The 22,804-nt window shown below is 47.3% G+C and overlaps 1 protein-coding gene across 1 annotated transcript in view; it reads left to right on the forward strand.

The window, feature by feature from the left end:
- Positions 1 to 22,804, forward strand: part of LOC110534851 (teneurin-2) — a 140,242-nt gene that overhangs the window by 103,483 nt on the left and 13,955 nt on the right. The window contains exons 11-20 of the mRNA XM_090188885.1: positions 646 to 831; positions 8,548 to 8,694; positions 11,342 to 11,552; positions 14,986 to 15,105; positions 15,267 to 15,528; positions 16,622 to 16,889; positions 17,424 to 17,567; positions 18,830 to 19,082; positions 19,563 to 19,583; positions 19,916 to 20,148. Coding sequence (XP_090045011.1) covers positions 646 to 831; positions 8,548 to 8,694; positions 11,342 to 11,552; positions 14,986 to 15,105; positions 15,267 to 15,528; positions 16,622 to 16,889; positions 17,424 to 17,567; positions 18,830 to 19,082; positions 19,563 to 19,583; positions 19,916 to 20,148 — 1,845 coding nt within the window. The remainder of the gene's footprint in view (positions 1 to 645; positions 832 to 8,547; positions 8,695 to 11,341; positions 11,553 to 14,985; positions 15,106 to 15,266; positions 15,529 to 16,621; positions 16,890 to 17,423; positions 17,568 to 18,829; positions 19,083 to 19,562; positions 19,584 to 19,915; positions 20,149 to 22,804) is intronic.

The raw sequence follows: 22,804 nt of genomic DNA on the forward strand, positions 1-22,804 counted from the left end.
TGTTGAACGGTATAGTGTATATACTGTATACTGTTGAACGGTATAGTGTATATACTGTATACTGTTGAACGGTATAGTGTATATACTGTATACTGTTGAACGGTATAGTGTATATACTGTATACTGTTGAACGGTATAGTGTATATACTGTATACTGTTGAACGGTATAGTGTATATACTGTATACTGTTGAACGGTAGTGTCTAGTGAACTGTAAGTCTGTAATGTATGTTTATGTTTTACATGTCTTTTTTTGTTATCTCTCCGACCCCAGGAACACTTTTCGTTATGTGTCGGACCCCGGCTAATGAGAATCCTAATATAAATCATAAAATCACCTGACACACACCTCCCCCTTCTCCTCTCGCTAGCCACTACCACTCAGAAACACACTCATCCCACACCATGAACACAGCTCCTCTGTGAAAACCCTTTCCCTCTGTTCATCCCACACCATGAACACAGCTCCTCTGTGAAAACCCTTTCCCTCTATTCATCCCACACCATGGCCACAGCTCCTCTGTGAAAACCCTTTCCCTCTGTTCATCCCACACCATGAACACAGCTCCTCTGTGAAAACCCTTTCCCTCTGTTCATCTAGTATGCTGATCCACTGTCTTTTTACTGTGCTCGTGTGCCTCCACAGAGGTTTGCTCGTCGGACTGTGGCGCCCACGGCGTGTGTTTTGGCGGAGTGTGTCGCTGTGATGAGGGCTGGACCGGCGCCGGATGTGACCAGCGTGTCTGCAACCCGTTGTGTGTAAAGCACGGGACCTGTCGGGACGGAAAGTGTCAGTGCCAACAGGGTTGGAACGGAGAGCACTGCACCATCGGTATGCATCCGGCCAATCAGCCGACACCGTGGCACGCTAACATACTAACACGCACAGGAGTACCCTGCCTCTATCCTCCCTCTGTAGTAACTCTCAGCCGAACAGAGGAACTGTCACCCACATGTTTAAAATATACATTGTGTTTGTTCCCTAAGCCTTACGTTATGAGGCAGTAGTGTCTTTTTCACTGACTATATAAAGAGCGTTATGTCTCTCAGCGGCAGATACATCCACCAATTCGGATGAGTGTCCTCCTTTCCTGCTCCTATCCACCACGTCATTAAGAAGCTCTCCTATTCATCTGGATTGGGTTCCTCCACTAGAGGGAAAATGTGTAATCTATAGTCAAAGTACCCTGACACATCTCCACATCCATCTCCAGCCTCCCAGCCTAGTCACCAATGTTCCCTCTAAGATGAGCGCATTAAGAATTGCCAGCACAAGATTGAGCTTCACTAAAAATGTACAGTACACCATCTTTCCTGGCTTTAAACAGATACCATTTTCCTCTCTACTATTGTAATTTGGATTCAATCAACATAATAACATTCCTTTTCATATGCAACAAAACCAGATATAACTTCTAGACTAAGTTGGTGATTTGTTGTTGGCCTGGTTGTTGGCACAATCCTTTTTTCCGTCCCCCGCAGTCGGAAAGTAGCTTAGAGATGTAGCCTCCGTGTAGCCGTGTGTGCACATTTGTTGAAAAGGGATTTGAGCTTTCGGACCAGTAAAACATCAGTCCTACAATGTCAAGCCGTTAACACCACATATTGGCTTTTGTAGGCAATATCATGGAAGACAACGGCTATCTACACTGAGTGGACAAAACATTAGGAACACCTTCCTAATATTGAGTTGCACCCCCCTTTTCCCTCAGAACAGCCTCAATTAATCAGGGCATGGGACTCTATAAGGTGTTGAAAGGGTTCCACAGGGATGCTGGTCCATGCTGACTCCAATGCTGGATGCTGGCTGGATGTCCTTTGGGTGGTGGACCATTCTTGATACAAACAGAAAACTGTTGAGCGTGAAAACCCAGCAGCGTTTCAGTTCTTGACACACTCAAAGCGGTGCACCAGGCACTTAAAATCTTTTGTTTTGCCCATTCACCTCTTGAATGGCACACATACACACACACACACACACGATCCATGTCTCAATTGTCTCAAGGCTTAAACATCCTTCTTTAACCTCGTCTCCTCCCCTTCATCTACACGGATTGAAGTGGATTTAACAAGTGACATCAATAAGGGATCCTAGCTTTCCCCTGTATTCATCTGGTCAGTCTATGTCATGGAAAGAGCATGTATTGTGCAGCATTTTCTCCATTGGGTTAGTTGGTAGGCCACTCTGATACGACTACATAATGCTCAAATAGCCACAATAGCCTTTTGACCACTGTCTGAAACTGTAACTTAAAGTGGGTCAAGTGTTCACAGTTGCACGTGTATCAGAAGTTGCACAGAATGCGAAATTAAAGTTTCAGCCCACAACACTTGGGGCGGGGTTGAGCCAACAATGCTAGTCACCCACTCTCCAGTAGAGTAGTCTGGGCAGCAGGCCTCTCAGTATTCCCTAAGACACACTCAGCCTTCCTGGGAGCCAACAAATAGGGACAGACACTCTGCCCCCTCATTCACCCCCCAAGGGCTTTAATTTCCTCTCTGTTATTTTCCTCCCATCTGATGAGAAAAACATTTCCCTGGGGCTCCACTGTGGGCTGTGTTGTTAGAGCCATGTGAAAAGGCTGGCGCTGTGTGCTAGCTCCCATTCTCTGTTCATTCTATGTCCCTCTCTAATTGGGTGTTGAGAGAGTTGAGTGTGAAGAAGGAGCTTCGTCTCCTCTCCACTTTACTGTGATGAACCACGTCATGTTGAGAATCACCTCCATCTCATGTCCACAGTTTCGGCCCCGACCAGATTCTCTGGCAGGCTGGGGGGGATAGTAAGTAAAAAGGATGTCTGGCGTGTTTAGGGGTGCACAGTCGTGGATTGATTTAAAAACCAATAGAAGAATCTTAAAATGATTTCTAAAACTCACAGGCAGCCAGTGCAAAACCGGTGTGATGTGTGCTCTCCGTCTGGTCTTGGTCAGTACCCGTGCTGCAGCATTCTGTATGTTTTGCAGTTGTCTTTCTTGGGTAGAGCAGACAGGAGAGCATTAACAGTAGTCAAGCCTGCTTGTAATAAAAGCATGGATGAGTCTCTCTGTATCAGCCTGAGAGAGAAATGTCCACACCTTGGCAATGTTCCTCAGATGGTAAGAAGAGCTATTTTGGTCACATTCCTAATGTGTGATTTGAAATTTTAGTTCAGAATCTAAAATGTGGTGACACAGAAATGTAGAGTTGTTAATCGTCTGCGTAGCAATGAAAATCAATGCTGTGCTTTCTGCTAACGCTGCCAAGGGGGTAACATATATACCGAACCGTAACGGACCCAAAATCAAACCATGTGGAACGCCACATGTGATATCTATTTTCTCTTGAGTTATGCACACCAAGGGTGACAGAATAACTCTCTCGACCGGTTAAATAGGTCCTAAACCAATTTAGAACTGGACCTTGAGAGACCAACCCACCTCTCCAGTCTATCCAGAAGGACATCAACAATGTCGAATGCAGCACTTATACTGAACATTAAATATAAACGCAACGTGTGAAGTGTTGGTCCCACGTTTCATGAGTTGAAATAAAAGATCACAGAAATGTTCCATATGCCTGTTCTCTGATTATCATTACAATGTTAAGATATACTGAACATTAAATATAAACGCAACGTGTGAAGTGTTGGTCCCATGTTTCACAAGCTGAAATAAAAGATCCCCGAAAATGTCCATACGCACAAAAAAAGCTTATTTCTCTCAAATTTTGACCACAAATGTGTTTACATCCCTGTTAGTGAGCATTTCTCCTTTGCCAAGATAATCCATCCTCCTGACAGGTGTGGCATATCAAGAAGCTGATTAAACAGAATGTTCATTACACAGATGCACCTTGTGCTGGGGACAATAAAAGGCTACTCTAAAATGTGCAGTTTTGTCACACAATGCCACAGATGTCTAAAGTTTTGAGGGAGCGTGCAATTGGCATGCTGACTGGTGGAATGTCTCCGCCATAGCTGTTGTCAGAGAATGTAATGTTAATTTCTCTACCATAAGCCACCTCCAACGTTGTTTTAGAGAATTTGTCAGCGCATCCAACCGGCCTCACAATCGCAGACCACGTGTAACCACGCCAGCCCAGGACCTCCACATCCATCTTCTTCACCTGCAGGTTCATCTGAGGTGGTGCTGAGGAGTATTTCTGTCTGTAATAAAGCCCTTTTGTGGGGAAAACCCATATCAATTGGCTGGGCTTTGGCTCCCCACTGGGTGGGCCTATACCCTCCCAGGCCCACTCATGGCTGCGCCACTGCCCAGTCGTGTGAAATACATAGATTAGGGCCTAATTAATTTATTTCAGTTGACTGATTTCCTTATATGAACTGTAACTCCAAGAGTACAAGGGTAGAAAGCTGTTTTTTTATCTGTGTTGGCTCTAGAATCATTTACCACACTAACTAAGGCTTGTCTCTGTGCTGTAGTGGGCACGAAAACCAAACTGGCATTTTACTACAGTTGGTACTTTGAAAATCATTTAGCTGTTTAAAATCCAATTTCTCCAGAATTGTACTTAAGAATAGAAGGTTGGAGATGGGCTGAAAATTGCTAAGAGCTGAAGAATCTATAATAAATTTCTTCAGAAGGGGTTTCACCATATACGTTTTTGGTGCAGTGGGGAAGGTGCTGGTGAACAGTGAGTGATTAACACTTCTTCAGATATGCAATTAAAAAACTGTTTTGAAGAAGGTTGTGGGGATAGGATCGAGAAGGCATGTAGAAAGCTTAAGTTGTGATATCACTTTCCCTAGCATGTCTGTGTCAACCAGGGAAACTAAATCCATAGTGCCTTTGCGTGGTAGGCTAGGACACACATCATCAAACTTCTCATCAGGTCTTGCTTGACTGATACCCAGCCTAGTGTTTGTTATCTTATCTCTGAAATATGCCGCAAACTCATCACATTTACATGTGGAGGAACGTTCCCATATGTTTGTGGAAGGTAGGATTTATCAGGCCATCAATGGTTGAGAAGAGCACTCTCAAATGATTCTGATTAATAGTGATCAAGTTAGAGAAATGTGCCCTTCTGTCATTTTCTATTGTCTTGTTATATGTGTCAAGTTGCTCTCTCAGTATATCATAATGGACCTGCAACTTCATCCACTTTCCGCTCTGCCTTTCAGTAATTTCTCTTTAAACAGATTCGTTTCCTCACTCATCCAAAGGGGTTCTCTGTTTGCATGTGTCTTTTTTTCAACTTTACTGCAGCTATGCCATCAATAGTTGCCCTTCATTGACTATTAAAGTTATCAACTAAATCATCACAAGAGGAAGGCAGAATAGATTGATGGTGTATTCTTCAAACACACTGAATAATGCGTTTAGTATTACCCTGCGCTATGAGCACCAAGGTAGTAAAAAACACACAGCGGCCGATCAGATAAAGCAACATCAACAATAGAGGAAATGTCAATAGAAAACCCCTTGGTAATAACCAGGTCCAGTAGGAAGCCCCTTGGTAATAACCAGGTCCAGTAGAAAGCCCCTTGGTAATAACCAGGTCCAGTAGGAAGCCCCTTGGTAATAACCAGGTCCAGTAGAAAGCCCCTTGGTAATAACCAGGTCCAGTAGAAAGCCCCTTGGTAATAACCAGGTCTAGTCGAAAGCCCCTTGGTATAACCCGGTCCAGAGTATGGTCACGGTTATGGGTGGGCCCAGTAATATGTTGGATAAAGTCCATAGAGCTCAAGAGATTCATAAATTCAGTGGCCTTGAAGTCAGTCTCTTTGCCAGCATGAATATTAAAATCGCCCAATACGATGATTTTATCATAGTTCTCAAGGACAATAGACAATGGTTCAGAGAAATCGGTAAAGGAAGTGGGACAGTGTTTTGGTGGCCTATACAGGGTTATGGCCAGTACTGGTGGCTGACATTTAAACAGTATAACACGATGCACTGGTGGCTGACATTTAATCAGTATGGCATGATGCTCAAAAGACCCATTCTCCAAAACCAAATGTCCTTACAGCTGAGAGCATTAGTTAAAATAGAGGCTTTTCCCCCCAACCTTTCCCCTTTTCTGATAGAGTATGAAAAGCTGTAGTCCGGGGTAGGGGGGGGGGGGGCTTGATAAAGAGCAGTACTACAGTCTGAAGACAGCCATGTTTGTTTCAGTGAGAAAACACGCAATCAACTTTGCACTCTGTTGCATTAAATGGTGTGTTTTTTTCCCAGGTAAAGGATGAGAGAGATGCAGGTGGTCTTGATGTCAGTCCCCTCCATCTCACTCCTCGTTTACCTGTGATGAACCACGCCATGTTGAGAACCCCACTTCCTCCTCTACACACACTCCTCTTCTCAAACCCCGACATGGTTTTGTTTTTATGCTAACTTTTGAGGATAGCTTGGAAAAAGGTATTGTATTTGGCTAAGTGGTGGTCTGATTTGTTCATTAGTTCCCCGGGCCTAAGATAGAGCTGTGTAGAGGGGTGAAGTGGCATCCTTAGTATTGTGAAGTGTGTACTCAATGTCTTAGTGGTAGTTGGTGTTTTAGAGTTACAGTAGTGTAATGCGACACAAACATTGGCACAGACACGTGCATGCATACACACACACACACACACACACACACACACACACACACTAACTTACACACTATACACACACATGGATTTAGTACTGTAGATATGTGGTAGTGGTGGAGTAGGGGTCTGAGGGCACACAGTGTGTTGTGAAATCTGTGAATGTATTGTAATGTTTTTAATATTGTATAAACTGCCTTAATTTTGCTGGACCCCAGGAAGAGTAACTGCTGCTTTGGCAGCAGCTAATGGGGATCCATAATAAATATAAATAGAAATGCTAACTCCCATTCGCTAGTATCTCCATTGATCCCTCCTCCTATAGGGATATTCAGCGAGTACACTCCTTCATAACAGTCCCCAGTGCATCGTTTTTTTTTCTCTTGTACTTTGTTAAACACAAGGTTAGGTTTGGTCTGTCTGTATCTGTTCGTGAGTGTCTCTCTCTACCTGTTAGCTCGTCTCTCTGTCCAGCTACGTATAGTTGTAAACGCTAACACACAGTTAGCTAGCAGTGCACATTAGCATTTCTACTCCGTGTTACGTAGGCTGCTATTTCTGCTGCAGCATTCTCCATAGGAATATTAATGGACTTGGCCTTTCAACTGCAGCTGCCCAGCCGTAGGTAGGAATACTTATAGATGGGCCGTACCAGAGGAGCTGCGTGCTCATCCCTCTTGGGATGCTAATGACCGTGGTGCTCCTCATCAGGAACGGCAGCCATGTTGTTAAAGCTGGCTTAAAGTAAAAGGTTAATACGCTTTAATGAGATTTTTGTCTGTTCAGAAATAAAAAAAACTTAAATGTTCATCCATTCGAACGAAAGTGTCTGATAATTAAATACAGTTTATAGATTCACGTTTCTCATCGCCTCTCTCAGAGAGAGGACTGCTCCTTTTGACCTTGGAGATGGTAATTCATTAAATACCATGGGTGAGTTATGTAGATTTACAGTCTAATACCTCCCCACAGCCTGGTCCCATTCCTCTGGTCTCCTGTACAGACTACCCTACACCACTGAGACAGATGTCCCAGCCACATTCATTATGTCCTCTTCATTCACCTAGCCTGGGAGAATATTACATCTTCTGAGGGTGTATATCATTGACTGCAGTCGTCAATGATATACTGTAAAGCATCTCTCCTGTTGATCTCACTCCCTGTGTCTTGTAATCTCATCAGCTTCCCCTAATCAAATTATGTCATGAGGCAGCACTACACCCCGGGCCAGCCTCCAGAGGCAAATCAACCACCGCAAATTAATCGGCTGTGAACTTATTCTCTTTTATTGAATACTCTTTGCTGTGAATGGATATTGAAGAAAACAATTTATCGCACACCAAACCCCTCCTTTGTGATGCTAGGGTATATAGCTTGTTATGATGAAATGCAATCCCCCTGCCATGTAATCAATAGTGTTTTTTATAGCGCTTATTGTGTCCTGCAACGTCAGACAGAGACTAAAGATATAGTTGGTGAGCTGGTGCAAGTTACTCTGTCACTAAATCACAATTACTGACCTCTTCTCTGGTCCCGTCCACCCCTCCTCTCTTTTCCTCCCCCCCTCCCATCCACCCCTCCTCTCTTTTCCTCCCCCCTCCCTTCCACCCCTCCTCTCTTTTCCTCCCTCCCCCTTCTCTCCCTCCCTCTCCCTCCCCTCCCTCCATCCCCCCCTCCCATCCACCCCTCCTCTCTTTTCCTCCCTCCCCCTTCTCTCCCTCCCTCCCCCCTCCCTCCACCCCCCCCTCCCTCCATCCCCCCCTCCCATCCACCCCTCCTCTCTTTTCCTCCCTCCCCCTTCTCTCCCTCTCTCCATTCATCCCTCCCTCCCCCCCTCCCATCCACCCCTCCTCTCTTTTCCTCCCTCCCCCTTCTCTCCTTCCCTCCCTCCCTCCGTCCCTCTCCCCCCCCCCCCCCTTCTTCCATCCCTCCCTCCCTACCCCTTCTCTTCCCCCCTCCCTCCCTCCATCCCTCTCTCCCCCTTCTCTCCCCCCCCTCCCTCCCCACCTCCTCTCTCTTTCTCAGATGGTTGTCCGGGTCAGTGTAACAGGAATGGTCAATGCAGCCTGGGTCAGAACAGCTGGCACTGTGATTGCCACACTGGCTGGAGAGGACCTGGCTGCAGTGTTGCCATGGAGATCTCCTGTGCCGACAACAAGGACAACGAAGGAGGTGAGTGGTGAAGGTTCACAGGAGGAAGGCTGAGGAATGCCGTGTCCACTTAGTAGACTTGCCTATGAAAAGAAAAAGGAAGATATGACATTCCCATGCATGACTCATGATTTGATTTGGAATCAACAGTACTTACAGGATTTGTGAAACTATACTGTCGACGAGGGAAAAATATATATTTATTTCCTCTAAATATCCACTTGTAAGGCACAGCAGCATCTCTCAGGTATGGCAATTGACAAGCTCTTTGATTCTCCCGGACGAGCAGCAGTCAGCCAGACGCCTGCCTGGGTTTCTCCTAGAGGGTTTCCTCCCAGTGAGTTGCTCCAGGATCAGAGAGGTGTGATTGTGAGTCTGGTGTTATCAGGCCTGAATGGCCCAATTATGGAATCCTTCTGTCTGTGTGAGCTAGCGTTGAGCAGGCTGGGGAGAGAGGAGAAGCTGGTTGAATCGATGCCGTCTTCACCTCCTCCTCCCCAGAGTGCATTGGGGATCAGTGACCTGGAGTTTGCGGAGATGGATGTCCATATTACTTCCTTATCCCTCCCTGATGGAGGATTAAGTGACCCCTCTCCCCCTCCTGTGACCATTTGTGAGAGGATCAAAGATGCCTCGGAGATGCAGTCAGCTCCTCTCCAAGCAGCCAGCTCCTCTCCAGGCAGCCAGCTCCTCTCCAAGCAGCCAGCTCCTCTCCAAGCAGCCAGCTCCTCTCCAAGCAGCCAGCTCCTCTCCGTGCAGCAGCTCCTCTCCAAGCAGCCAGCTCCTCTCCAGGCAGCCAGCTCCTCTCCAGGCAGTCAGCTCCTCTCCAAGCAGCCAGCTCCTCTCCAGGCAGCCAGCTCCTCTCCAGGCAGCCAGCTCCTCTCCAAGCAGCCAGCTCCTCTCCAAGCAGCCAGCTCCTCTCCAAGCAGCCAGCTCCTCTCCAGGCAGCCAGCTCCTCTCCAGGCAGCCAGCTCCTCTCCAGGCAGCCAGCTCCTCTCCAAGCAGCCAGCTCCTCTCCAGGCAGCCAGGTCCTCTCCAAGCAGCCAGCTCCTCTCCAGGCAGCCAGGTCCTCTCCAAGCAGCCAGCTCCTCTCCAGGCAGCCAGCTCCTCTCCAAGCAGCCAGCTCCTCTCCAAGCAGCCAGCTCCTCTCCAAGCAGCAGCTCCTCTCCAAGCAGCCAGCTCCTCTACAAGCAGCCAGCTCCTCTCCAAGCAGCCAGCTCCTCTCCAAGCAGCAGCTCCTCTCCAAGCAGCCAGCTCCTCTCCAAGCAGCCAGCTCCTCTCCAAGCAGCCAGCTCCTCTCCAAGCAGCCAGCCAGCCCCATGCAATCTGTCAGTGCAGTGTTATCTAACATGAAAATTATACCCGGGACTATTTTTCCTTGCATAGCGGCTAAGTAGTGTGCCGAGGCCAGAGCTATGTCGATCTTAAAGAGGGCTTTCTCTGTGGCATGTCAGGCAATTGTGTCCGGATGCTATGCTTCCAGGTATTTCAATGCAGCCCCTGGAGGCCTTTCATCTTTAATCTCTCTGGTCTGAGCAATAGGGTAATATGCTCCGAGGACGATAGGGGGTTTTAACAGTCTTTACAGCCAGTCCATTTCAATGTGTGGCTGGATGCCTGGCAGGCTGGCGGTTGAGGTTCATCAAAAATATCCTCCTCCTTCATTGGAGATGTTGTCATACTTCCTACTCACTTCCTTAATCTGTCTGTCGGGTGTTTATCAGTCTCCCTCCCTCTCTGTCTCTCCCTCTCTGTTTTTCTCTGTCTGTTTTATTTCACCAAATAAAAGCTGAAAGATCAGACAGAAAAAAGTTTACAAAGTCTGAAAGTAGTTTGCATAGTTGAAAGTGTTTGTTTTGACAGTTCTGAATTAACACGCTTGCTTGTGTTAGTATGCAGAGAGAGAGAGAGAGAGAGAGGATTCGCCCTCAGGGTTGTGAGTGATGTCCTGTTTGGCTTTGATGTCGGTGTCATTGGTTTTGATTAAAAGTACGACAGGCAGAGGCACTGTGCTGGGGAGAAGGGTGCAGATCACCATTTCTGAAGGAGAACTTCCTTTGTAGGCTCCCGAGTGATGCAGCGGTCTAAGGCACTGCATCTCAGTGCTAGAGGTGTCACTACAGACCCTGGTTTGTATCAGGCTGTATCACAACCGGCCGGCCGTCCCATAGGGCAGCACACAATTGGCCCAGCATCGTCCGGGTTTGGCCGGGGGTAGGCCGTCATTGTAAATAAGAATTTGTTCTTAACTGACTTGCCTAGTTACATAAAGGTAAAATAAATAAAACATTTTTTTTTTTTTATTGAGAATGAGGCAAAAATACCACACACATCCTAATGAATATATAACATTAGTTGAAGAGAAATAAATTAACCTGTGAAAAGAATGGAAAGGGAATAAAGATTTGAATATATGTTGTGTTGACACAGTATAGAGGGTACACAAGATGGTAAACCTGCATGTTTTCAAATGTTCTTTGTTGCACCTGCTTGACAACCTGCTTGACAACCTGCTTGACAACCTGCTTGACAACGATCTGGTTTTATTCTGCCCAACAACAAAAGGAAAAATGACAAATCAACAACAAAAAAAATGCCATTGAATCATTATTTATTTGCAGCGGTGTCTGTCTGTCCAGGTTAATTTATCATGTGCTTCCCCTTGTAGACGGACTGACAGACTGCATGGATCCCGACTGCTGCGCTCAGAGTCTGTGTCTGACCAATCCACTGTGCCTGGGAGCAAGGGATCCACTGCAGATCATCCAGCAGAGCCAATCACCTTCGCTGAAAGTCAGATCATTCTACGACAGAGTCAAGTTACTGGTGGGGAGGGATGGCACCCACATCATCCCTGGAAACAACCCCTTCAACTCAAGGTAGCCATCTGTCCATTCTACTCACTTCGGGATATAATCAACTGTTTATACAGTAAACATCAGCGTAAGGGCAGAATATTCTACAGTAATTACCACTGACTTTCACAGTCACACAGTCACACAGTCACACAGTCAGACAGTCACACAGTCAGACAGTCTCACAGTCACAGAGTCTCACAGTCACACAGTCTCACAGTCACAGAGTCTCACAGTCACACAGTCACAGAGTCTCACAGTCACACAGTCTCACAGTCACACAGTCATAGAGTCTCACAGTCACAGAGTCTCACAGTCACACAGTCACAGTCACACAGTCTCACAGGCACACAGTCACAGTCACACAGTCACAGTCACACACTCACACAGTCTCACAATCTCACAGTCACACAGTCACACAGTCTCACAGGCACACAGTCACAGTCACACAGTCACAGTCACACAGTCACACAGTCACAGTCACACAGTCACACAGTCTCACAGTCACAGGCACACAGTCAGACAGTCACACAGTCACACAGTCACACAGTCACACAGGCACACAGTCAGACAGTCACACAGTCACACAGTCACACAGTCACACAGTCACAGGCACACAGTCACAGGCACACAGTCACACAGTCACAGTCACATAGTCACACAGTCACAGTCACACAGTCACACAGTCACAGTCACACAGTCAGTCACACAGTCACACAGTCACAGTCACACAGTCACAGTCACACAGTCACAGTCACACAGTCACACAGTCACACAGTCACAGTCACACAGTCACACAGTCACAGTCACACAGTCACACAGTCACAGTCACACAGTCACACAGTCACAGTCACACAGTCACAGTCACACAGTCACAGTCACAGTCACACAGTCACACAGTCACAGTCACAGTCACACAGTCACACAGTCACAGTCACACAGTCACAGTCACACAGTCACACAGTCACACAGTCACAGTCACACAGTCACACAGTCACAGTCACACAGTCACACAGTCACACAGTCACAGTCACACAGTCACAGTCACACAGTCACAGTCACAGTCACAGTCACACAGTCACAGTCACACAGTCACAGTCACACAGTCACAGTCACACAGTCACAGTCACAGTCACACAGTCACAGTCACACAGTCACACAGTCACACAGTCACAGTCACACAGTCACACAGTCACAGTCACACAGTCACAGTCACACAGTCACAGTCACAGTCACACAGTCACAGTCACACAGTCACAGAGTCACAGTCACACAGTCACAGTCACACAGTCACAGTCACACAGTCACAGTCACACAGTCACAGTCACAGTCACACAGTCACAGTCACACACTCACACAGTCACAGTCACACAGTCACAGTCACAGTCACACAGTCACACAGTCACAGTCACACAGTCACAGTCACACAGTCACACAGTCACACAGTCACACAGTCACACAGTCACACAGTCACAGTCACACAGTCACACAGTCACAGTCACACAGTCACACAGTCACACAGTCACAGTCACAGTCACACAGTCACAGTCACAGTCACACAGTCACAGTCACACAGTCACAGTCACACAGTCAGTCACACAGTCACAGTCACAGTCACACAGTCACAGTCACACAGTCACAGTCACACAGTCACACAGTCACAGTCACACAGTCACAGTCACACAGTCACAGTCACACAGTCACACAGTCACAGTCACACAGTCACAGTCACACAGTCACAGTCACACAGTCACAGTCACACAGTCACAGTCACACAGTCACAGTCACAGTCACACAGTCACAGTCACACAGTCACAGTCACACAGTCACAGTCACACAGTCACAGTCACAGTCACACAGTCACAGTCACAGTCACACAGTCACAGTCACACAGTCACAGTCACAGTCACAGTCACAGTCACACAGTCACACAGTCACAGTCACACAGTCACACAGTCACAGTCACAGTCACACAGTCACAGTCACACAGTCACACAGTCACACAGTCACACAGTCACAGTCACACAGTCACAGTCACACAGTGCATCCGGAAAGTATTCAGACCTCTTGACTTTTTCTATATTTTGATACGTTACAAAATAATTCCCATCAATCTGCACACAATACCTCTTAATGACAAGGTGAAAACAGCTTTTTACAAGTTTTTACAAATGTATTAAAAATAAAAAACAAAAATACTTTATTTACATAAGTGATCAGACCCTTTGCTATGAGAATCGAAATTGAGCTCAGGTGCATCCTGCTTCCATTGATCATCCTTGAGATGTTTCTCTGTGGTAAATTAAATTGATTGTACATGATTTGGAAAGGTACACACCTGTCTATATAAGGTCTCACAGTTGACTGTGCACGTCCTAGCAAAAGCCATGGGGTCAAAGGAATTGTCCGTAGCGCTCCGGGTCAGGATTGTGTCGAGGCACAGATCTGGGGAAGGGTACCAAAAAATGTCTGCAGCATTAAAGGTCCCCAAGAGCACAGTGACCTCCATCTTTCTTAAATGGAAGAAGTTTGGAACCACCAAGACTCTTTTCCTAGAGCTGGCCGCCCGGCTAAACTGAGCAATCAGGGAGAAGGGCCTTGGTCAGGGAGGTGACCAATAACCCGATGGTCACTCTGACAGAGCTCCAGAGTTCCTCTTTGGAGATGGGAGAACCTTCCAGAAGGAGAACCATCTCTGCAGCACTCCACCAATCAGGACTTTATGGTAGAGTGGCCAGATAGATGCCACTGGTCAGAAAAAGGCACATGACAGCCCGCTTGGAGTTATTCCATGAGAGACAAGATTCTCTGGTCTGATGAAACCAAGGTTGAACTCTTTGGCCTGAATGCAGAGCGTCATGTCTGGAGGAAACCTGGCACCATCCCTACGGTGAAGCATGGTGGTGGCAGCATCATGTCTGGAGTAAACCTGGAACCATCCCTACGGTGAAGCATGGTGGTGGCAGCATCATGTCTGGAGTAAACCTGGAACGATCCCTACAGTGAAGCATGGCGGTGGCAGTATCATGCTGTGGGGATGTTTTTCAGAGGCAGGGACTGGGAGACTAGTTAGGATTTAGGGAAAGGCTTGTGCCAAGCTTGTAGCGTCATACCCAAGAAGACTCGAGGCTGTAATTACTGCCGAAGGTGTTTCAACAAAGTACTGAGTAAAAGGTCTGAATTCTTATGTGATGTGATATTTCTGTTTTTGATATTTTATACATTTCTAAAAAACCTGTTTTTGCTTTGCCTTTATGCAGTACTGTGTGTAGATTGATGAGGGGGAAAAAACTATTTAACCCATTTTAGAATAAGACTGTAAACGGAACAAAATGGGGGAAAAGTTAAGGGGTCTGAATACTTTCTGAATGCACTGCCCTGTATATTAAGAGGATTGATTCATGTGTTGTCACACCATCTTCATACCTTCACCTTGTAGCTATGTCCTCTCTTGCAGCCTGGCAGCATTGATCAGAGGCCAGGTCGTGACCACGGACGGGACTCCCCTGGTGGGGGTCAACGTGACGTTCGTCAAGTACCCCCACTATGGCTTCACCTTGACTCGTCAGGACGGCACGTAGGTGATTTTTGTTGGTGTTTGAATATGACAACAGATCTTTAGATATATGAATGGATTTATGTCCCTTAGGTGACTTGGATATCGTTGAGTGATTTGAGGATGGTGAGGATCAACGGGTTTGTAACCCCCTTTGTCCTCTTGTCTTTGTTCCTCTCTAGATTTGACCTGGTGGCCAATGGGGGCGTGTCTCTGGCCCTGCTCTTCGAGCGAGCTCCGTTCCTGAGCCAGGAGCGCACGGTCTGGCTACCCTGGAACCGGTTCTATGCCATGGACACGCTGGTGCTGAAGACGGAGGAGAACACCATCCCAGCCTGTGACCTCAGCGGCTACGTCCTCCCCGACCCTGTGGTGGTGGCCTCGCCCCTCTCCTCCTTCTTCAGCTCTCACCCTGCAGAGAGGCACATCATCCCTGAGACTCAGGTACATACACAGCGCTCTCTCTTCTCTATCTCTCTCGCTCTCTATCTCTCTCTCTCTAGCTCTGTTTCTCTCTCTCTCTCTCTAGCTCTGTTTCTCTCCCTCTCTCTCTCTCTAGCTCTGTTTCTCTCTCTCTCTCTAGCTCTGTTTCTCTCTCTCTCTCTCTAGCTCTGTTTCTCTCTCTCTCTCTCTAGCTCTGTTTCTCTCTCTCTCTCTCTAGCTCTGTTTCTCTCCCTCTCTCTCTCTAGCTCTGTTTCTCTCTCTCTCTCTAGCTCTGTTTCTCTCTCTCTCTCTCTCTCTAGCTCTGTTTCTCTCTCTATCTCTCTAGCTCTGTTTCTCTCCCTCTCTCTCTCTCTCTCTAGCTCTGTTTCTCTCTCTCTCTCTCTAGCTCTGTTTCTCTCTCTCTCTCTCTCTCTAGCTCTGTTTCTCTCTCTCTCTAGCTCTGTTTCTCTCTCTCTCTAGCTCTGTTTCTCTCTCTCTCTCTCTAGCTCCGTTTCTCTCTCTCTCTCTCTAGCTCTGTTTCTCTCTCTCTCTCTCTAGCTCTGTTTCTCTCCCTCTCTCTCTCTCTAGCTCTGCTTCTCTCTCTCTCTCTCTAGCTCTGTTTCTCTTACTCTCTCTCTCTCTAGCTCTGTTTCTCTTACTCTCTCGCTCTCTAGCTCTGTTTCTCTCTCTCTCTCTCTCTCTCTATAGCTCTGTTTCTCTCTCTCTCTAGCTCTGTTTCTCTCTCTCTCTCTCTCTCTCTCTCTCTAGCTCTGTTTCTCTCTCTCTCTCTAGCTCTGTTTCTCTCTCTCTCTAGCTCTGTTTCTCTCCCTCTCTCTCTCTAGCTCTGTTTCTCTCTCTCTAGCTATGTTTCTCTCTCTTTCTAGCTCTGTTTCTCTCTCTCTCTCTCTCTCTAGCTCTGTTTCTCTCCCTCTCTCTCTCTCTCTCTAGCTCTGTTTCTCTCTCTCTCTCTAGCTCTGTTTCTCTCTCTCTCTAGCTCTGTTTCTCTCTCTCTCTCTCTCTCTAGCTCTGTTTCTCTCACACTTTCTTGTCTTCTCTGTCTCATGTTTCTCTCTTCCTCTTCCTCTCTGTTTCCCTCTCTCCCTGCTCCTCCTAGGTGGTTCATGAGCAGCTGGAGATCCCGGGCACAGGTCTGAAGCTGTGCTACCTGAGCTCTCGTGCCTCCGGGTACCGCGCCCTGCTGAAGGTGACCATGACCCAGGCCCTGGTGCCTCTCTCCCTGGCCAAGGTGCACCTGATGGTGGCTGTGGAGGGACATCTCTTCCAGAAGTGGTTCCACGCCTCTCCTAACCTGGCCTACACCTACATCTGGGACAAGACCGATGTCTACAGGCAGAGGGTCTATGGTCTGACCCAAGCGTCTGGTGAGTAGCAGCGTGAGATGTTTGGTCCGTTATATAAGATGTAACCATCTACCCAGACACAGTACCATGTGTTACTGCAACAGGTTGGCAGAGCTCTCTGACAATCTCTCACTCATTCTAATCAGACATAAGCTTTCTATCCTTCTCTAAATGATCACATGTTTAGTTAAGTTGACACCAGCGCAGTAACAGACTGTGCTACTGTGTAGGTGTGAACAGTTGTCTACCTCGGGGCCCATCCATTCACACATACAGCATGTGATCAGGCTGAGTACGTTTCTCTCCACACACACGCCCGCGCACACACACGCACGCACGCACACACACACACACACACACACACACACACACACACACACACGTCTCATTAAATGTCACTCGCCTGATTAACATTCCTATTGAAGTAAACTAAACCTGTGTATCACGTGTGGTTGGTGTGACCATGAAGACATTTAGATCATTCACTGACTTTATGAGGCGATGTTAAAGTTTGGGATGGAGAATAAAGTGTTATTCTCCTCTGTTTTTCTACAGTGTCCGTGGGGTTTGAGTATGAGACGTGTCCCAGTCAGATCCTGTGGGAGAAGAGGACAGCGATGCTGCAGGGATACGAGCTGCTGCCCTCTAACTTAGGGGGCTGGTCCCTGGACAAACATCACACCCTCAACATCGCCAGTGGTACGACTCTACAACGTTTCGTTTTCATATTTTATGGATTTGATTTATTTGATTGAGATAGGACAGTGGAGGGTAGACAGGAAAGGAGAGAGAGATTGCGAGTCGGAAAAGGACAATGTGTTCTTAACTGACTTGCCTAGTTTTAAAAAAGAGACCTACATCCTTTAAAAGTCAGAACAGGGCCGTTTTAGAACCGAGTTCCCTCACGCCGGGACAGACCGGCTACTATCACAGTCAGATCATTCACAACTGTGTGAATTCTTTCCGTTTTTTTGTTTAGTGTTGTGAAATGTTAAAAAGGTGCGGTCACTGAAACCAGACCACTTATTTGAGCGTATGAATGAATGCTTAACATCCAAGTGGCCTTGTCTCGTCTCATCTCTATATCAGTGCAGCGCCACTGCTAATCTCCTCCGACAACACCGGTGTTTCACCTCCGTGTTTGACAGGATTAGGCGTGCCCTGAATACCAATTGAATATTCTTGTGTGGAGGCAATGACAAGCAGGGAGGCAATGACAACAGCTGGTCTTACTGGGGTTCGACGCGTAATGACATTACAGACAAGAGACTTGACAATTGACATACATTTAAAAGTGTGTGTGTGTGTGTCCAGAAGTCCCCACAAGAATAGTAAACGAACAAAAAAATGTGACCAACTGAGGATCATTTTGTTTGTCTCCACAAGGTCAAATGCTATTTCTATTGGGTTTAGAATCCGGGTTAGTTTTCGGGTTAGGTTTTCGGGTTAGTGTACCATTTAGGGCGAGGGAAAATAGGATTGGGACTGAATTGTGTTTCCCCCCACAAGGTTAGATACACATGCAGTGCCATCAGAAATGATTCACACCCCTTGACTTCTCCCCCATTTTGTTGCTAAAAAAAAAGTCTGATTAAAATGGATGTAATTGTCATTTCTGGTCGACGATCTACACGAGGTACTCTGTCATGTCAAAGTGGAAGATAAACGTGAACATTTTTATTTTATTATTTTAAATATGAAAAATAAAACATTAGACGAGTATTCAACACCTTCCTCACCCTGAAACTCACCTTGTTTCTATAGCAACACTTTGAACAGTATTGGATTACAGATTGAATGACTTTGTTTTATTTTTGGGGAAAGTCTAAAATGATAAGTAAGTTCATATTAAGATGGAGGTTGATAATTTTTTTTTAAAAGGGTCTTTGTTCCCTTGCTGTATTTTTAGGATCTAAAAGGATATCGTTTTGAATCAGAACTGTTTGCCTCTACTGTTTCAGGCATCTTACACAAAGGCAGTGGGGAGAATGTGTTTGTCTCAGAGCAGCAGCCTCCAGTCATCAACAGCATCATGGGTAACGGGCGCAGGCGCAGTATCTCCTGTCCCAGCTGCAGTGGTCTGGCCGAGGGCAACAAGCTGCTGGCCCCCGTGGCGCTGGCCTGTGGGGGGGACGGCAGCCTGTACGTGGGAGACCTCAACTTCATCCGCCGGGTCTATCCCACCCTCAACACCACGGCTGTGTTGGAGCTCAGGTAAGGTATCAACGTGCAGAGGGTGTCAGTGGAGGAGGGTGTCAGTGGAGGAGGGTGTCAGTGGAGGAGGGTGCCAGTGGAGGAGGGTGCCAGTGGAGGAGGGTGCCAGTAGAGGAGGGTGCCAGTAGAGGAGGGTGCCAGTGGAGGAGGGGTTAAGTAGAGGAGGGGTTAAGTAGAGGAGGGTGTCAGTGGAGGAGGGTGTCAGTGGAGGAGGGTGCCAGTGGAGGAGGATGTCAGTGGAGGAGGGTGCCAGTAGAGGAGGGTGTCAGTGGAGGAGGGTGCCAGTAGAGGAGGGTGTCAGTAGAGGAGGGTGCCAGTGGAGGAGGGTGCCAGTGGAGGAGGGTGCCAGTAGAGGAGGGTGTCAGTAGAGGAGGGTGCCAGTGGAGGAGGGTGCCAGTGGAGGAGGGTGCCAGTGGAGGAGGGGTTAAGTAGGATGATGGGTGGAAACTAACAAGGTTGGTTTCTTTGTTTTGTTTTCAGAAATAAAGACTTGAGGCATGGGTAAGTTATGCGTCGTCCAGCAGCTTGGTGACATTGCCTGACATACAGCTGTAGAAAGCGATAGTTGTCTTCCTGTATGTTGGGGCGCCTTTGGAATGTTCTCCCAATCTCTGTTTTAGTCCTTTGAGGGATTATCTGTCCCAACTCTTGAAATTGATTTTAGTTGCTGGAGGTCATTATTATTACCATCTAAAATATATATATTTTTATTTTACCTTTATTTAACTTTAACTCAGTTAAGAACAAATTCTTATTTTCAATGACGGCCTAGGAACAGTGGGTTAACTGCCTGTTCAAGGGCAGAAATATTCTCTCATATAATTTCTCCGTAGGAACAACCCAACACACAAGTACTACCTAGCGGTGGACCCAATGTCTGGGGCGGTCTTCCTCTCAGACACCAACTCTCGGCAGATATACCGCGTGCGCTCACTCACCAGCGGGCGGCAGTTGTTGGACAATGCCCAGGTGGTGGCTGGGACCGGCGAGCAGTGTGTCCCCTTCGACGAGGCTCGCTGTGGGGACGGGGGCAAGGCCATGGAGGCCGCACTCATGAACCCCAGGGGTGAGTACCAGGAGCAGGGGCTATCAACCAGGACTGGGGAGGTGACAGTGACTTGTTACTGAGTACTGTTGCAGGGCTACTGTGCTCCACACGTTCACTATAAAATCAGTTCCACACCTCTAATTTCCTTAAGGATTATTTTGCTATAGCTGACTGTCACTTGCAAACTGTCACTTGCAAACTGTGACTTGCAAACTGTCACTTGCAAACTGTCCCTTACAAACTGTCCCTTAAAAACTGTCCCTTACAAACTGTCACTTACAAACTGTCACTTACAAACTGTCCCTTACAAACTGTCCCTTACAAACTGTCCCTTACAAACTGTCACTTACAAACTGTCACTTACAAACTGTCACTTGCAAACTGTCACTTACAAACTGTCCCTTACAAACTGTCACTTACAAACTGTCACTTACAAACTGTCACTTACAAACTGTCACTTGCAAACTGTCACTTACACATTTATTGTGGGATTTTACACATTTATTGTGGGATTTTACACATTTATTGTGGGATTTTACACAGGTTCACCTGCTGTTCATTTGGGCTGTTTAGCTGTCACTCAATATCACAGGAGGTTGGTGGCAGCTTAATTGGGGAGGACGGGCTCGTGGTAATTTTATTTATTTAGATATATTTCATTTCACCTTTATTTAACTAGGTAGGCTAGTTGAGAACACCTTTATTTAACCAGGTAGGCTAGTTGAGAACAAGTTCTCATTTGTAACTGTGACCTGGCCAAGATAAAGCACAGAAGTTTGACACACACAACAACACAGAGTTACACATGGAATAAACAAAACATACAGTCAATAATACAGTAGAAACAAAAGAAAACAAAGTCTATATAGAGTGAGTAAAAATGAGGTAAAATAAGGGAGTTAAGGCAATAAATAGGCCATGGTGGCGAAGTAATTACAATATAGCAGTTAAACACTGGAATGGTAGATGTGCAGAAGATGGATGTGCAGGTAATGGCTGGAGTGGACTAGGTGAAATGGTATCAAATTCAATTTGCTCTGATACAGCCATTATTATGAGCCGTCCTCCCTTAAGCAGCCTCCACTGCTCAATATCTATCTAGTGTAGACTATCTTCAGGGGGTGGGTGTATGGAAACGACAGTGATTTGTACAGAGCAGTGACCTGGAAAAGAGACGATGGCACTTCCTGACACCAAACTCCTGGGCGTAGTGTTGCACTGTCACTTGGTGTCACAAGCAGGATGAGGAGCTAGCACACCGACATCCTGATGCCAGTTCCATGTTACAACAGAATACCTGATGGGCACAACTTTGACTTTGTTTTGACTGTTTGTGTCAGCAGCACCAGGACTAGTTTTCACATGTCAGAATGTTGTGATTTCTAACCCTGCCCCCCCCCATGTCAGAATGTTGTGATTTCTAACCCTGCCCCCCCCCCCCATGTCAGAATGTTGTGATTTCTAACCCTGCCCCCCCCCCCCCATGTCAGAATGTTGTGATTTCTAACCCTGCCCCCCCCCCCATGTCAGAATGTTGTGATTTCTAACCCTGCCCCCCCCCCCCCCCCCATGTCAGAATGTTGTGATTTCTAACCCTGCCCCCCCCCATGTCAGAATGTTGTGATTTCTAACCCTGCCCCCCCCCCCCCATGTCAGAATGTTGTGATTTCTAACCCTGCCCCCCCCCCCCCCCCCCCCCCCCCATGTCAGAATGTTGTGATTTCTAACCCTGCCCCCCCCCCCATGTCAGAATGTTGTGATTTCTAACCCTGCCCCCCCCCCCCCCCCCCATGTCAGAATGTTGTGATTTCTAACCCTGCCCCCCCCCCCCCCCCCATGTCAGAATGTTGTGATTTCTAACCCTGCCCCCCCCATGTCAGAATGTTGTGATTTCTAACCCTGCCCCCCCCCCCATGTCAGAATGTTGTGATTTCTAACCCTGCCCCCCCCCCCATGTCAGAATGTTGTGATTTCTAACCCTGCCCCCCCCCCCCCCATGTCAGAATGTTGTGATTTCTAACCCTGCCCCCCCCCCCCCCCCATGTCAGAATGTTGTGATTTCTAACCCTGCCCCCCCATGTCAGAATGTTGTGATTTCTAACCCTGCCCCCCCCCATGTCAGAATGTTGTGATTTCTAACCCTGCCCCCCCATGTCAGAATGTTGTGATTTCTAACCCTGCCCCCCCCATGTCAGAATGTTGTGATTTCTAACCCTGCCCCCCCCATGTCAGAATGTTGTGATTTCTAACCCTGCCCCCCCCCCCATGTCAGAATGTTGTGATTTCTAACCCTGCCCCCCCCCCCCCCATGTCAGAATGTTGTGATTTCTAACCCTGCCCCCCCCCCATGTCAGAATGTTGTGATTTCTAACCCTGCCCCCCCATGTCAGAATGTTGTGATTTCTAACCCTGCCCCCCCCCCCATGTCAGAATGTTGTGATTTCTAACCCTGCCCCCCCCCCCCCCCATGTCAGAATGTTGTGATTTCTAACCCTGCCCCCCCCCCCCATGTCAGAATGTTGTGATTTCTAACCCTGCCCCCCCCCCCCCCCCATGTCAGAATGTTGTGATTTCTAACCCTGCCCCCCCCCCATGTCAGAATGTTGTGATTTCTAACCCTGCCCCCCCATGTCAGAATGTTGTGATTTCTAACCCTGCCCCCCCCATGTCAGAA

The sequence above is a fragment of the Oncorhynchus mykiss genome, chromosome 10 (assembly GCF_057628025.1).
Source record: "Oncorhynchus mykiss isolate SJ-2025 chromosome 10, ASM5762802v1, whole genome shotgun sequence".
NCBI classification, from domain to species: domain Eukaryota; kingdom Metazoa; phylum Chordata; class Actinopteri; order Salmoniformes; family Salmonidae; genus Oncorhynchus; species Oncorhynchus mykiss.